Source organism: Alligator sinensis, unplaced genomic scaffold, assembly GCF_000455745.1.
Source record: "Alligator sinensis unplaced genomic scaffold, ASM45574v1 scaffold249_1, whole genome shotgun sequence".
NCBI classification, from domain to species: Eukaryota; Metazoa; Chordata; order Crocodylia; family Alligatoridae; genus Alligator; species Alligator sinensis.
In genome coordinates, this window is record NW_005842593.1 from 768,649 (window position 1) to 785,356 (window position 16,708).

The following is a 16,708-nucleotide window of genomic DNA, read 5'->3' on the forward strand; positions in this document are numbered from 1 at the left end:
CCTGCTGGCGGAGGAGGGCGATCTTGCTGCCCCCTGTGCCATGTGAGGGGCTCTGCTCAAACCCCCTGAAGCCCTGAGGCTGCAGGAGCGCTGTGTCCCGGGGCTTTTCTCATGGTTTTTTTCCTTAAAGGGTCAGAGCTGGGGCAGGCGGGATGGGCTGGGGGAGCGAGGGGAGGTATAGAGCCCCCCACATGGCGTGGGGCAGTGGGGATTGCAGCACCTGGTGCATGGGGGCTTCTTTTAAACCACCGAGAGCTGGGGGGGCTGGGGGAGCAGGCAGGGGATAGGGCCTGGTGGGGGTCCCCCCATGGTCCCCTCCCCACTCCCCCAGCCTCTCCTCCCTCACTCCCTTACTTACCAGCTCAGAGTCTGGCTCCAGCTCCCTGCTGCAGCAGATGGGGGCTGTCCAAATCATCAAAGCTCTCTGAATCATTTCCAAAGATTTGGTGAGCTGTGAATCAATTCAGACCTTTTAATTGGTCCCCTGATTCGATTCAGATTTGGATATTCGGCCACCGAATTAGGCCAGATCTCCTCCGAATCAAATCGCCACCCAAAGCTTTGCATATCCCTACGTCCTAGCAGTAGAAGAAAATGGGTATCTTTCTTACCATCTCCTCCTGGAGCAGCACCACAAACTACTAGTTCTGCTCTCCAGCTCATGGCAGGCTCTTCACATATTTGGCCACATTTTCCATCCTTTTCCAGCATTTCTGCCAGCTGGGATGCTGGATCATGGCAGCTCGAGGCTCCATGACCCTGACACCTGAAAGGTACTACCTCAAGCTGTATTCCATGCTCTGCAAGTCTGGGAGCAACATGCCTAAGGAGAAAGAAATAAGGGACTCTTTGGAAGAAAGTCTTCTCCAGGTTCACCTCAAGACCACCTATTGCTGCTTTTGGGCCTAGGAGACAAGTGGCAACTGGTGAGAATTGATAGTCCTGAGGATGTGGGACAACATGTAGTAACAAAAGAACTTCAGGATGAGCTGCATGACCTTACTTGAGACCTGCACTGAGCTGGCTCCATCATTCAGAGGGAAGCCACCCACATGTAAGGGTCTCTGATCATGGAGAGCCAGGTGGCTTTGCTATTTGTAGTTTCCAGTCTGGACCAGTTATTTCAGCAGGGGCAAGTTCATGGATGAATCAGTCATCCAGAGTTGTATGTGACATCATCAAAAAGATGCTAGCACCATGTTTCCTCTTTCTCTCCAACCAAAGGAAGTTGCACTGGGTTTCAGAACTACTTCTGGGCCACCAATAGCACATACATTACTATTCCTTGCTCTGTGCATCACGTTTTGGAATACGCCAACCATAAGGGGGTACCTGTTTTTCCTGCTGTAGGATGTTATGGACCATGGGTGGTTGGGGCAAGGTTCAAAAAGTGTGTAAGATGAGAGAGTTGGGGCCTGCATACAGGATGGTAGAGGAGAAAGTCTGGGCATAAGATGGACTGAGCCTTGAAGGAATGTGTGGGAGCAGGTGGAATTGTCCAGGGCCTGGAGGTGTGTCTACCTATAGAAGGGATGGTTTGGGAACTGCAGGGAGTATCCCTGGCCCTGGTGGGTGGGTGGGTTGCCTTAGGTGTTCTTGGGTGCTCTTGTCTCCTCTTTGTCAGTCTCCACACAGAGGTTTTTCATCAGCATCTCCATAGTCTGTCTCACTGTGTCACAGCCTTACTGGTAGTGTTGGTATTCTGCACTGCCTGGAACAGGGGGAGGCAACATTTTTTGGCTGGAGTGCCGAAAAAACCACAATGTCTACCTTGAAAGGTGCCGGAGTGCTGGCATATCAGAAAAACAAAATGAAGGTGGAGGAATACATAGCAGGACACACTGCATATTAGTGTTATAAGGTCTCTCTCTGTATATAATTAAACTACTGTTGTATGTAAAGTAAATACTGGGGCCAGGGCCTACTGGCAGCGCAGGGCTGGGTCCAGGACCCGGGCCTACCGGCAGCGTGGAGCTGGGGCTTAGGGGCCAGGCTGTGGGTAGTTTGGGGTGGGGCCGGGGCAGCACTGGGTTGGGGCCAGCAGTGGCGGTGGTGCTGGCTGGGGTCGGGCCTGCTGGCAGCACGTGGCCATGGCCGGGGCCGGGACCCGCAGCAGCAGTGGGGCCGGGGCCGGCAGTAGCAGTGTTGCTCGCTGGGGCCAGGCCCGCTGGCAGCATAGCCGGACCCAGGGCCAGCCGCGGCCGTGGTGCCTGCTGGTGGCACATAGCCGAGTTCATCATGGCACCAATGGCCCCAGGGCCAGGGCTGAGGCTGGTGATGGTGCCGGGCTAGGGTTGGGGCCAGGGGTCTTACCTGGCTGGGGTTGACAGTGCATTCAGGTTGTTCCGGGACTGGGGTTGGCAGCAAGTCTCTATGCTTGGGTTGGCGGCAGCACAAAGCTGTTCCCGAGCAGCCACGTACTGCTCGATCTGGGCATGCCTCTTCCCGCCCCTTGGGGCAGGAAGCAGCCTGCGTGCCAATAAAAACCATGCCGCCTGCCACAGGTTGCCAACTTCTGGCTTGGAAGAACAAAACACATTTGGCCTTTGGAGATTCTCCTCATATCTCCATCCCAGCCTTCCTGATGGTACTCCATGAGGACAAACAAGTCTTTTGTAGCCACAGTCCTCCTCTTTAATGCAGCCAGGCCTGCAAGCATCTGTGCAGGTGCTGTTCTGTTCTTTTGGTTGTGTGTGATTTTTTTGTTACAGTTGCTACAGTGATGATATGTGACTGGTGGGGATGAGGAGGGGAGAGCACCTATGGTACCACAGGCAAGCAATGACTTTTGTAAATGGTTTATCCACCTACAGTCCTTCTGCATTGCTTGACTTTGTCTGTATTTGCAACTACAAATGCTACTTTGGCTAAAACATCCTGTACCCGCCTCCGTTCAACCAGGAGCTCGCGCGCCGCCTTCGCCCGGACCCGAGGTCTTGCACACCCGGGCTTCGTTGGCACGCCCCAGGGTTTGCCCCGGCCTGGTATAAAGGGAGCCCCCAGAACTCGTCTGCCACGACTTTGATGACTCTTTCAGTGGGGGGTCTTCCCTCGGGGTATCCCCCGGTGCCGGCGCGCTCCTTCGCGGGTACTCTCGGGGCTCTGTCTTCCCCTACACCCCGGCCATGCACCGCCTCAGGTCTTCCTATCCAGGCCTCCAACCCATCCTCGTCTCGTCCTCTCTCGGCTCAGTCTCCCTGGCCACTACCAGCGGTCTTCGGACCGGGTATGCCTCCCCCCCGTGGGGATGCTGACCTGGCCCCACCTTCCTTGGGATGCAGATGTCCCCTCTGCTTCCCCAATAGTCCCTGCCACCGTTACCCGCGCCGTTGGCTCCGTAGTGTGGGATACAGCTGGCCCGACTCTCAGCGCAGTTGTCGCGCCTCCGGCTGCCTCGGGTGTCGGGTTCCCCGCTGGCAGCTGCCCCACTTACAGGGCTGACTTCTCCCCTCGTTGTCTCACTCCCGGGTGCTCCACCGCGCTGCTCGGAGCCTGCTCCGCCTCTACTCGGCGTCGTCCCGCCCTCTGCGGGTGGTGGCTGATCCCCTGCTCGCTAGGGCTCCGCGCTCCAGCTCTCTCCCTTCAGCCGCCCCGCTGCCTCAGCAGGGCCGCCTTTTGTTTCTCCCGGCTGGCGTGCCCCGCCCCCGCCGCTCAGCCGCAGCTGGATAAACACCCGGCTGACGACCCGCACCGGCACGTGGAGTTTCTTCAGCTCCTCCGACCCTGCAAGAGGTAAGCAGACCCCTTGGCTGCCGCGGGGGTCTCCCAGTGCCCCCGCTTCCCTGGGACACATCCTTTTTCCTTTATTTTTCCCTTCCCAGGTAACTTTGCACATTTCTCAAGGTCTTTATTTGGGGATGGTGAGGAACAAGGGGGTGTGTTGCCACACCCAACATGGAAGGAGTCAAAGGAGTGCGAACTGAACTTTTGTGGATGTAAGGGTTCAGTCAACTAGCAGTTGGAGAAAAAGAGAGAGGAGCAGCATTGCTTGAAAGCCCAGGCAGGTCTGATTCCTCCATGGCCTTGCAGTCCCTGGGTCCATATTGGGATAGCTGCTAATTGTGCAGGAGGACTGTTAATCAGTAGAGTTGTGCGAAGCTTTGGTCCCTGATTCGATTCGGCCTGATTTGGTGGCCAAATCTCCAAAACTGAATCGAATCAGAGGACACTTTAATTTCTCCAAATCGAATTGGAACCTGCTGAATCAGTTCGGAGAGATTTGGAAAGATTTGGCGATTCGGACATAGACACAGCTTTAAATGTTTTTTCTATATACCTCTAGGTAGCAGGCGGCTTGTAGGAGCTGGAACACATGGAGTGTCCCACAGAAGCATGGAGGGCTCCCCCGCACACATGGCAGCAGACGCGAAAGTAGACCAGAAGCACTTCTGGGTCTGCCAGGGAGCGCATAGTGGGGCCTCTCCACACCCCCCCGGCTCGGCAACTGGTGCCTCCTGGGTCTGGGTTGGGGGACACCCAGGGTCCCCCCACGGCCAATCACCGAGCCAGGGAGATGCTGGGGGGAGGGATGGGAGAAAGTCCAAGTTAACGCCTGTATGAAAGAACACAATTGACTGATAATGTAAAATGCCATTAACTGAATGATCCAAAACAGACTTCTAATGACTTTGAAGAAGTTTCTAGAGTGGCCTTAATTGTTCCCCCAAAAAGGAGAGCATATACCTCTCTCCCAGACAGCACACTACAATAATTTTTGTTACCATTCTGGTCTCCTAATGTCCCAGGAAGACAGTAGGATTCCTCCCCTCTTCCAAGATCCTTTTCTTTCCCATAGGCCAGGGATAGGCAACCCCTGGCACATGTGCCACTTGGTGACACAGAGACATTTTCCTGATACTCTAGGAGGTATGCAAGGAAATTGTTTAAAAAAAAATTGTTGGCATTGCTGCTCCAGGTTCCAGCACCATAACAGGCACCAGGGGTGGAGTCAGGAGAACACAGGCAGGGAAGCTGTCTGCATTCTGATAACCCCCACCCCCTGTCCCTCAGCTGCACCCTTCAGCCCAGCCTGGCCCCTAGAGGGGAGCTGCAGAGTGGGCAAGGCGGGGCCAGGGCTGGTGCTGCGGAGGACCGCTGTGTTGGAGGCTCATGGCTGGCTCTGCCCCAAGCGCTGCCTGAAGCAGCTGTTCCCAGGGCCCAGGGGCTCCTGCCACCAGGCCCTTGCACCAGGGGTGGGTCCCCCCTGCACATGCTATGTCTAGGCTAAGCTGGGAGCCCCCTGAGGCCGGCATCCTGTCCCAGCCAGGTGGTGTCCTTTTGCAGGCAGGGAGGCTGCGGCCTATCCCTACGGAGCTTTGCGGGCCGAGCTGGGCCCCATCTCAGGTGCTGCTGGGTGCCTCCACCTGCCGTGGCCCAAGTCTGCAGAGCCCCAGCGCAGCCCCCGATTTCCACCCAACCTCTGCTCTCCTCTGGCTGCCACCTTCCCAAGGGCTTGGCTGGGCCAGCCTGCCCATGGCATTTCCCCCATACCTGGTTCTTCCTGTGCTGCCCAGACCCTGTCCCAGGCACTGAGCCTGCTCAGCATCCTGGTGCTGCCTCCACCCTGGTGGGATGGGGTATCTATCTGCCCGGAGCCCTGTCCAAGCCCTCCCTCCCCCTGGGCCCAGGCTCCCCCTGCTCTGGGACAGTTGAGGAGGCCTGAGCACCTTGGCTCTGGCAGCTGCTGCTGTGGTGTCACTGCCTCCCTCCACTGGGCACTGCCCTGGACCAGGCCCAAGCTGCAGCCAGTAGCAGTGGGAGGACGTGGGCAGTAAGGGACACACCCTCTTTCTCTTTTTCCTTTTTTTCTCTCTTTTCTTTCTTTCTTTCAAGATGGCCACTGACAGGTGAAGCCCTTCTGAGCTCCTCCAGCTCAGGTACCTTCTGCACATTCCCCCCGCTCCCTGCCCTGCCACTATTCTTTTCCCCACCCCCTAAACCTTGCCTCTGCCCAGCCTGTGCTTAGGGACCCCCTCTCTGCCCCTTTTACCCGCTTTCTGAGCTTTTTTCCCTGGGCTCTGGCACCATTGCTTGCCTCTGCCCCTCCCCACCCCTGCCTGTGCTCTCCCTTTGATTCCTACTGCCTCCCTCCTCCAGCGCCCCTTACCCTGGTCTCTGCCACCTCCTCCTGCCTTAGGGTTTACCTTCAGCCCCTGCAGGGCTCTTCTGCCCCCCTGGGGCCAATTTTGGGGCTGTTTTAGTCCCTTCCTAGCCCCCAGCTTCAGTCTGAGGCGCTTTTTTTCCCCCCCTTGTAGCAGCTCCTGTGGGGGAGTTAACCCTCTCCTGCCCGGGATGGCTGCCAGCAGCCAGGGCACTTGGCACAGGGATGTCTCTGCAGACCTCCCCCTCAGCCATGGACTGCGGTGCATGCCCCTCTCCACGTCAGGGTGGAGGTCTGTGCAGCTGCTCTGGCAGGCCTGCTGGAGCATCTAGTACGCCTCCCAGGTAAACTCAGTGCCCGTCATCTACCTGAGCTCTCCCAGCCTGGTAAGGGAGGTGTGTGTGGCGCAGCTGGCGAGCTCAGGCATCCACTACTTGGTCACGCCCCTGGAGACCCTGGCAGTGTGGGTGGTAGCCGCTAACGTCCCCCCACACCTGCCAGACCAGGACCTCACCAAAGTGCTCAAGCGCTATGGTGTCCTCATCAGCCCCTGGCGCAGGCTGACCATGGGGAGCAGGGACCCCAGGCTCAGGCACGTCCTGTCCTCATAGGCAGGCATTCATGCTCCTCAAGGGGGGCTCCCAGACCCTGCCTCTCTCCATGATCTTTGTGGTGGATGGGAGGCCCTATGTGGTCTACTTCTCCCAGGGCGGGACCACATGCTGCCGCTGCGGCAGCAGCTCCCACCTGGCTGACCTGGGGCAGTTGCCCGGGCCACCAGCTGCTAAACCCGCACAGGGAGATGGTGTGTCCACCTCTGGCATGGGAGCCTCATCAAAGGGCGGGGCTGGGGCTCCTCCCAGCTCCCCTCCACCCCTGCTCCATCTGTGGGGATCAACGCCTCTGGCGTGAGCATGCCACCCAGAGGGGGGCCTGGGACATCCTCCCAGGGTCCTCCTGCCCCTGTCGGGGCTGATGCACCACCCAGTGGAGGGGCTGGGGACTTCTCCCAGCCCCCTCCTGCCCCAGTCCCCTCTGGGGCAGCTGGTGCCCTGGGTGCTGACACCCCACTGGGTGAGGCAACCATGGCCTCCTCTCAGCGTCCCTCCACCCACCTGATGGGACTGCCTTCCCAGTGCAGGGGCTTCATCTGGTGGAGGGGCTGGGACGTCCCCCCGGCCCCCCCCATCCCAGTTCCACCCAGGGTGGCTAGCATCTCGGGCGCTGGGGCCCCATCAGGTGCCACCTATTCCTAAGTAAGCTAAGAACAAGAGGTAGAAGGGAGCTTCCCAAGGAGCTCCAGCCCCTTTGGGGTCCGCGTCTGCCAGTGCTGGGGAGAATGTAGCTAGGGAGCCTGACCCCACCCTGCCTGTCCCCCTGGCAACCCCACCACCTCAGGCCATGACTGAGGGTGTCCCAGTGGCGTCTGGCAACTCCTCATCCCCATCCCAGTCCGTAGAACTTGTGAGCAGCGGGGCAGAGAGAGAGTGCCTGCCTCTCTAGCATCAAGCACAGGAGACAGCAGAGAGGCCCACCACCCCCACACCCGCTCCCCTGCCCGAGGCCAATAATGAGGAGATGGAGTGCTGGCCCTCCAAGCGCCGCAAGCAGCCCCAGGAGCGGGATGACATTTGCTCCCTGAAGCAGACGGGGATCTATCTCCTGGAGACAGTTCTTGACCCAGATGCTGAGGGGGGCCTGCTAGGGACCCTGGCCATAGAGGGCACTTTCACCGGCCTCACTGGTAGGTCCCCTCCCAGATAAGGCCCTGCCGGTTCTCAGTCAGGAACATCCAGCTTCTGCTGGAGAACTCCCCCCCGGGTGGCCCCCAGCTACGGAGGCCTCCTTGATCTCTTAGAGCAGACCAAGGGCCATAGGAGCGTGGCAGAGAGTATCCGACAGTGGTGCCTGGACCCCATGCAATTTGCTTGCACCGCCAGTGACGTGGCAAGGTTCATGCACACCGGGACCTGGGTACGCGTCAACATGCCTTCCGGCTTGAAAAGCTGGTGACCCGTGTGGGGCTGGGGCGGGTCCACAGAATAGAATGGGGCAAGGATAGGCTTTCCCCTGTCTCTGTGGTTTTGCCCTACTCTATCCCCTGCTCTCTATCACCTGCTCTCCTGCCTATACCCTGCCTATCCTTCCTCTCTATTCTCCTGTTCATGGCTGTTACCACAATTGCCTTGCTGAATACTAACGGCTGTAGGGACCCGGTGAAGCGGATGGCTGTCCTGGAGGGTTTGCTGCGGAAGCGGCTGGCGATCACCTTCCTCCAGGAGACGCACAGTGACGTGTATGATCAAGCCGACTGGCATGCTGCCTGGAGAGGCCGCCTCTTCCTGAGCCACGGTACCAACCTCAGTGCTGGGGTGGCAACCCTCCTCTCACTGCAGCTGCAGTATGACTTGGCGGTGGCACAAGAGATCATCCCCGGCCGGCTGCTGAGCATCCACATCACCCTGGAACACCAGAGCCTGCTCCTCATAAATGTCTATGCACCCACTGAGGGGAGGGAGAAGGTAGTCTTTAGAGACCCTGGGCAACTTAGTGTGTGACGCCAGTGAGAGCTATGACCTGCTCCTCATGGGCGGGGATTTCAACTGCACCATTGACGTGCTGCTAGACTGGATGGGGCCAAAACCACACCTGCCCTTGGTCCACAAGCTGCAGGCCACGCTGGAGGCGGTGGACCTTGTCGACGCCTGGCAGGTCCTTCTGGGCAAAGACGAGCGCCCATGGGATCGCCATGGCCCGCCTCAACCACTTCTACATTGCCCAGCACCATCTGCCGTTACTGCGCAGCAGCCGCATCATACCATCAGGCCTCTCGGACCACACCCTGGTCTGCTGAGAACTGAGCCTGCCTGGCAGGGCACACATGCTGGCCCCTTACTGGTGCCTCAACATCAGCCTGCTACAGGATGCCCACTCCCGGGACTGCTTCGCCCACCTCTGGAGGAGCTGGGAGGCTGAGAGAGCAGACTACTATTCATGGCGGCTGTGGTGGGCTGTGGGGAAGATCCAGGTTCGGGTGTTCTGCCAGCAGTATTCCCAGCTGGCGGCAAGTGAGATCCGCCGCTGCACCCAGGAGCTGGAGGAGGACATGGTGGAGCTCGAGGCAGCCCTGATTTGTGCCGGCAATGACTCAGCACTCCTCAAGAGCTTCCAGTCCTGCAAGAAAAACCTGCGGGAGCTGGTGGAGGGTGCAGCCCGTGGTGCAAGGGTGCATGCCTGCTGGCAGAGGCCGACGCTCCAACCGGCTTCTTTGGCTTGGAGAGGTGGCGGGCTGCGGCGAAGACCTTGGACCATTTCAAGACCCCGGAGGGACAGCTGCTCATGGACCCGGGCGAGGTGCAGGGGCACGGTATCACCCTCTACCAGGACCTGTTTGTGACTGATCCCTCCTACCCAGAGGCCGCTCAGCAGCTGCGTAAGGACCTGCTGCACCTCTGTGCTTCGCAAGCCGAGGTCCTGGAGCGCGAACTCTCCCTGGCAGAGCTAGAGGCTGCTGTGGGGGGGCTTGCCTCAGGCAGGGCCCCAGGCCTTGATGGACTGCCCATGGAATTTTACAAAGCCTTTTGGCCCCTCCTTGGGCCCAGCCTCCCCCATGTCTTCCGCTAGAGCCTTGCCAATGGGACCCTGCCAACCAGCTGCTGCCAGGTGGTGCTCACCTTGCTGCCCAACGGCACCGGGCCCGACCACTTGCCCCCCAGTCTGGCTGACGGCATATGTAGACGATGTGACAGTCTTCCTGGGTAGCCAGGAGGACATGCGGGCCCTGGTGGACTGCCAGCACACCTACGAGTTTACCTCGTCGGCCTGCATGAACTGGGGCAAGAGTGACACCTTCCTGTTTGGGACGTGGGCAGGCACACGCCCCCCCGGACCTGCTGGGGGGCCTTCCCTGGCTCTGGGAAGGCCTCAAAGCCCTTGGAGTGTTCCTGGAGCCACTGGCCTTTGTGGCCCGCAACTGGGAGGACCCAGCAGAGGGAGTGGAGGCCCGCCTGCAGCACTGGCACTGGCTCTTCCCACCCTTTCCTACCACAGCCAGGTCCTCATCACTAGCAACCTGGTGGCGGCGACCCTGTGGCACCGCTGCACTGTTCTGGACCTCCCCGCTGGAGCTGCTCGAGAGACTGCAGTAGCTCCTAGTGAACTTCTTTTGGGATGGATGCCGCTGGCTCCCGCAAGCCGCACTTTACCTGCCCACCACCAAGGCGGGCCAGGGCCTGATTGACCTGGCCAGCAAGGTGGTTGCCTACCACCTGCAAGCCCTCCAGTGGCTCCTGTATGCCAAGGGTCACCTACCGTGGCGGCAGCTGGCATGCCGGTTCTTGCACTGGGTGAGGGGCTTTAGCTTTGACTGGGAGCTGTTTTTGCTGCACCTCACCTTCCTGAATGGGGCGGTCCTTCACCTGTTCTGCTGCAGCATGGTGCGGGCCTGGTGGGCTGCCTTCCACCTTTGTCCCCAGGCCAGGCACCTGCGGTTACCACAGCTACTTCAGCAGCCCCTGGTCTACAACCTGGCCCTGCAGCATGTCATGCCAAGTCTGGCCTCCACCAGCCTCATGGCCGCCCTCATCAAGGTGCACACCACATGCCTGGGCCACCTCCTGGACCCAGCTCAGTCGTGCTGGCTGTCGGCCGAGGCCCTGGCTGCCCAGCTGGCCCTGCGCTCCATCTGCACTGCAGGCCGGCTTCTGCGGGCCATTAGAGCCGCCCTCCTGACAGGTGGCAGCCACCCTAAAAGGCTACCTCCAGGCCCACCAGGTCATCCCTGCCGTGGATGCTGTGGGCAACGCCTTCTCGCTGCTGCTGGTCATTCCAGCGGTAGCCAGGTAGTTGGCTGACCAACTCAACACTCTACTGAGGCTTCCCGTGCCCCCCCGGAAGCAACACGGGCTGCCCCTTTGGCACACTGCTCCGGAGGGGTCTCTATGCGTGGGTGGTGTGCACCCGGTGTGCCCAGGTGCTGGCTGGCTGCCCCAGCACCGTGTGGCAGCAGCACCTGCCATTGCCCGGGACCCCAGCATGGTGCACGCTGTACAAGGTGCCCACCACCAAGAAGACCGGCGACCTCCAGTGGAGATTGGTGTACGGCACCCTAGCCACTGGCACCGTTGTGCGCCACCTGGACCCGGTGGCCTTGGCGGCCTGCCCCTTTTGCCCAGGGGAAGTGGAAGAGAACGTTTTCCATGCCTTCCTTGACTGACTCTGGCTGCAACTGCTCTTTACCGCCCTTGGGGCACTGCTTTGGGCGCTGGGCCAGTACTTTCCAGAGAACACGAACATTTGCTCTTTCCCATACCAGGCAGCCAAGCAGGGCTCAGTCAGCCTGGCCAACTTCCTGGTGGGCCAGGCCAAGATGGCCACCCTGAAAAGCCACTGAAACCGGCTCGCTGAGACTGGGATGGGTGATGCTCTGCAGCTTTTCCACCTGCTAGTGCAGGCCCACCTCTCACTTGAGCTCAAGCATGCGGTCCTCCGGCGGATGGTGCCTAACTTTGAGGAATGCTGTGCCAAGTCTAGGGGGGACGTCTGCTCCTTGCGCTGTGACACCACCACCTGCTCAGGGCGTGGGGGCGGGTCCAGCGAGCCAAGACCTCGGGCTTTGCCCATGCAGGCCGACCCTTGGTGTCCTGAAGCCCTCCTGGGCATCTCTGCTGGCAGAACTGTATATATGTATATATTTCTTTGTCCTGTTTTTTTTAATTTTGTCTAGAGTGTGCAGGCAGGTCTTGCAGGCCATGAGCCCAGGTCTTGTCCTTGAGGCCCAGACCTTTGGGCCAACCTGCTGGGTCTTTAGTGCCCTGCCCCCCTTTTGTCACCCTCCCCAGAATAAACGTTTCTTAAAAGTCTATCTGTCTTTTTTCTCTCCTTTTTTCCCTTTCTCTTCTTTTTCTCCCATCTTGTTTCCTTTTTCTCCCCTCTTTTCTTTTCTCTCCCTCTTTTTCTTTCAGTTTTTCTCCTTTTTTCTCTCCCATGGTTTCCTTTTTCTTTCTTCACTTTTCTTCTTTCCTTCCCTTTTCTCCTTTTTCTCTGTTCTCTCCTTTTTTCTTTTTGATTTGATTTTTTCCTTGGGTGGGGACTGGAGTGGGGAAATGGTTGCGGCAGGCAGGGAAAGGGGCAGCGAGCGGGTGCACATAGCGCATCAATAGCTGGCACTGGTGCGGGCCCCACATTCCCACCTGGCTATTGTTGCGCTCTGTGCGCCTGCTCCCTGCCCTTCCTACCACTTGCTGTAGCCGTTTCCCCAATTCCCCTGCCTGCCGGCTGGCTGGCAATTCCAGCACCATGCAGTTCCCAGCTACAGCGCTGGGACTGCAGGAGCAGCTGGGACATGATGCTAGAGCAGCAAACAGTAGGGCAGGGGGATGGGGAAGCAGCAGAAGGGCAGCAGTGGCAGATAAAGGGAAGTGGCAGCAAGTGGGAGAATGGGGCCACGACAGTGCCTGAAGGCTAGGAGTGGCAGGAGCATGGCGCCCGGGCCTGGAGGAGCAGTGGCGGGGGTCTGCCTGCCGCAGGGTGGGGCAGGCTGTGGGCAAACCCTCCCCCCACACACTCCCTCCCACACACCCACAATATACAAGAGTTAGACTTCATTTTGAGCTATGATACCATCACCTCTATGTACACTACACACACTTATGTAAATCAAGGCAAACATTTTTTTAAAATTAAGTTACATTACACATTTAATTTTTAGAATATAATTTGGTATTTTTCTGGTTCTGAGATGGCAAACCACCTTGCTGAAAGGAGTGCTTCTGGGGGACAAGGGGAGGGACTTCCAATGACAAAGGTCAGGGTTTAAGGGTGGAACTTCTGGCATCCCAAGATGGCAGCCGGGGGTGGCGGGGCACCTATCAAGGGGCAGGGCTACCCATGCGGCCCTTGATGGCTTTCCAAAATGTAAGTGGCCCTCTGCCTGAAATAATTACCTGCCCCTGGCCTAGATGTTTCTTTGCTCCAGGACCACTTCTCTTTTTAGGCTTTACTGTTAGGTTTTATATAGGCTAGTTTTTTACCCTGGTGTTTCCCCACAGTTGAAACTCACTCTTTCGTGAGTATCCACCGCAGCCAGCAATTATTGAATCTTCACCTTCTTAGAAGGTTGCTCCTTTTTAACTTAGTCCTTGGCTGGGATGCATCTCTACCATCAGCTGCTATTTTGATGCTGCTTGGTTTGGCTTTATGATTTGTTGTTACTATTGTGTGCTTATTATATTTCATATGATGACTCAGTTGCATTTCATTTGTCTTTGTGATTGCCCAACTTCCTAAGCAAAAGCTAGCTTTATTAACATTTATTATAGCTTCTTATATTTGAATGAGTTCTTAGTCAAAACTAGTAGCTATCAGTGCGCTGTCACGTAATGTGACTAACTTTTGGGTTTCAAAGAGGCTTCCAATGAAGTTACAGCCTTGTGGTCCATTTTTTTCTATAGTATCAATTGTACAAATGTGTATCTGTAAGCTCTAGTTATAAACTATCGTCATTACTAGAATGTACAATAGTTTGTTGATAAGAGTGTATATTTTCTTTTAAGTAAAAAAGATTACAGTGTTTATCAAATGTAATTGTTTAGCTTGGAAGTCCTCAGTGATGGAATTTGAGGTCCACTGAATACTCCTGGCTTCACACTTGACTAGAATTCCTTGGGCAAGGTGTCATCTATACTGTTTACTTCAAACATTCGTCTTTATCTTCAGGGAGCTGTCCAATATCAAATAGGTCCTCACTTGTGCTGTTATTAAGAATTGCTGCAATACTTTATTTCCAGACTTCTGTTTGTAGATGTTAAATTGAGTAGAAGTATTACCAGTAACGTTCACATACCAAAGTTACCTTAATGTTTGATTTTAACCCTCTCATTACTGTTGCTTTAGGTCAGAGATCCAGCTTAAAGTACTGGTATGAGAAGGAGTGGTTAAGTAATGGGCACATGCATGGCTTAGCATTTTTGGAAGAAAATTATTCCCACCAGAACTCCAAGAAGATAGTAGCCACTCACCAACTTCTTGGCGATGTACAGAGAGTGATAGAAGTTCTGCATGGACTGCAGCTGAAGATGAGCATTTTACAGTAAGCAATGTTTAAGTCTAAGTTGGCATGTATTTGATATTTGTAAGTGGATTTCAGAGATTAGAACTGAGAAAGCTAATTTATGCGTGTATACTGTTCAACAGATATGTAGGAAGATAGTTTGGCTTGGTAAAACTGGATCAACTCTTTGAAGTAGCGAACGTTAAACAAATAGTATGTGGGGAATGGGGTAGATGCACATTTTGTTTTATACACGCACGCACACCCATATCCATCCTTTTTATATATAAAAGAATGTATAGTAGTAGTATATAGAGAGAGAGAAAATATTCACCTATTTATCTTATGGCCTTGTTACGTGTTAATTTTAGGCAGCTTCTGGGGCTCTTAACCCCTAGATTGTCCACACATTACCATGTGAAACTAGTTTTAAACACTCTTGAGGCAACTTAGTTATACCACACCAGGTTAGGTTTGTCTCCTGATCTGTATTACCTAGCTTGTGTTACGCTAACATGTAGCCACTCTAGGCTTCACATAAGTGTAAACACCCCACCTGCCCTACCTCCCCTGCCAGGCCCGGATTGGGCCCACTGCCTGCTCCTTCCCTGCCTGCTCCCTAGGGATAGTGCTGGCAGCCAAAAGTAAGCTGAGGGGGGACGGAGGAGGAGCCCTAGGGTTGCGGGGGGCAGGGAGATACCCCAAGGGGCAGAAAAAGAGTCACCAGATTAGATTGGCCCACTGCCCACCCCTATCCCCCCATTCCCCTCGGGTCAGGCCTGCCATCCCTTCGCACCTCAGATCCCTGCTCACCCCCGCTTTCCTCCCTGGCTTACTTGGTGCTGTTCCAGGGAAGCAGGCAAGGAAGGGAAACCTGCCTGCCTGGCTGCTGTCACTCCCTGGGCTGGGGGGTGGCCACAAGTACACTGGGGGACACAGATACAAGGGTAGGCGTGCGGGAGGGGGAAACCCCCAGGAGCAGTGTGGGAGCTGGGGGGCGGGGGGGGCGGGGGCAGGGGGGACCCCTGAGAGGCAGGGCCCAGAATGGGAGGGGGTGATACTTACCTTTCAGTCTGCACAGCCCTTGCTGACTTGAATGTGTGACTGCTCCATCAACTTTTGAACAGCTCAAAGTACAGTGTGTAACATGGCCCTTAATGCTGAAGAAAGCAGTATGATAACTCTGAAATCCAGGTGTCAGTACTCTTTAACCGCTTTATCATTTTCATCTTAGTGCTACCAAATTGTAATTTTTCTACTAAAAACATTTTTTACTCATCTCTATTATTATTCTGTAATGTATAATGAGAATGAGGCCATTCAGATTTCAACAGCTTTCCAATAATTATACTTTCTATAAATTGTGTCTGGGTAGTACCTACACAAAGAGAAAAATTACAGAATATTCCAGCATACATACATATGCTGTGCATAACTACAGTCAGTTAATATTTTTTTTCTTGAGTTGGGCAATATTTTTGCATGCTTTTAATGTTCTTGTGTCTGAAAATAATTTTATTCTCTTAACCTCAATTCCAGCGGTTTGAGAGATTGGTTAAATATTTCTCCATTCACTGAATAGTGAAAGTGGCAGTCATTTGGAAAGCAAAGCTTTTGGTATCTTCATCCAACTTTTCTCTTTGCACCTCAGTCTGATGTAACTGATCGAATTGAAGACAAAATTTAAAATAGTAGGATGAAAAAAAATACAAGGCCATCCAGTGTAAAAATATGCATCCCTTCATTATTGGATCCCTTTGTTATCACTTTTGTATTCTCTGTGAAGGATGTGAAGTTTGAGTACGTTGGGCTTTTTTAGGACTTCTATTTCCTAGTGTTACATAGCAAGGGGTTATGAGTGCTTATAGATCTCCCACTCCTTCAACTATGAAATAAAATACTTGCTGTGTGTGGCATCAAGGTATGAAGTAACTAACAGGAATGTTTTTTTGTTTGTTAGGAACTTTAGTTTCCTTAGGAGAAAAATTAAAAGTATTGATGCTTAGAGGATCAGGGTATAGACATATGTAATAATACTGCCAGTATCAAATGATACCGGAATAATTCTGTCAGTATCAAATGATACCAATACATTCAATCATGTTATAACAGTTATGTCTGCATAATTCTTCAACAATACAAGTAAACTAAATAACTAACTGTAACTGTCAGTGAAACAGGATTAAAGTTACAGTGCTACATCTAATGTGTACCATTATAGAATCATGAAGATGTAACATAATGGCTACAGCCACTCCATTTCCACTTTTAAAGCAGTTAAAGCATTTGTTTATCCATACCATCAGTGTGTAGTTGGTGAGTTAATTTGTAGTTAAAAGATGGAGACATTGTGTGGTTTGACTCCATGCATTCACTGGAGATGGAAAGCACTCGGGTCTTCACTGACCAGATCTGTTCTTTAAGCATACAGGTTTCCCTCGATTTATGCGGGTTGTATATATGCGAATTCGCTATTACGCGATGAGCATTTTTAGACCCATGATATGCTATATGTGAGGTAAATTCACTCTCATGCGATCGGCATAGGTACCCCCCCC

The 16,708-nt window shown here is 54.7% G+C and overlaps 1 protein-coding gene across 8 annotated transcripts in view; it reads left to right on the forward strand.

Moving 5' to 3' along the window:
• The window catches only part of PHF20 (PHD finger protein 20), a 204,453-nt gene that overhangs the window by 144,650 nt on the left and 43,095 nt on the right, over positions 1–16,708 (forward strand). For 7 of the 8 annotated variants that reach the window (XM_025214660.1, XM_006032917.3, XM_006032918.3 and 4 more), the window contains one exon: positions 13,994–14,189. In XM_025214660.1, coding sequence (XP_025070445.1) covers positions 13,994–14,189 — 196 coding nt within the window. Of the gene's footprint in view, positions 1–13,993; positions 14,190–15,689; positions 16,701–16,708 lie in introns of those variants that run through there. The other variant, XM_025214661.1, reaches the window with a different exon arrangement.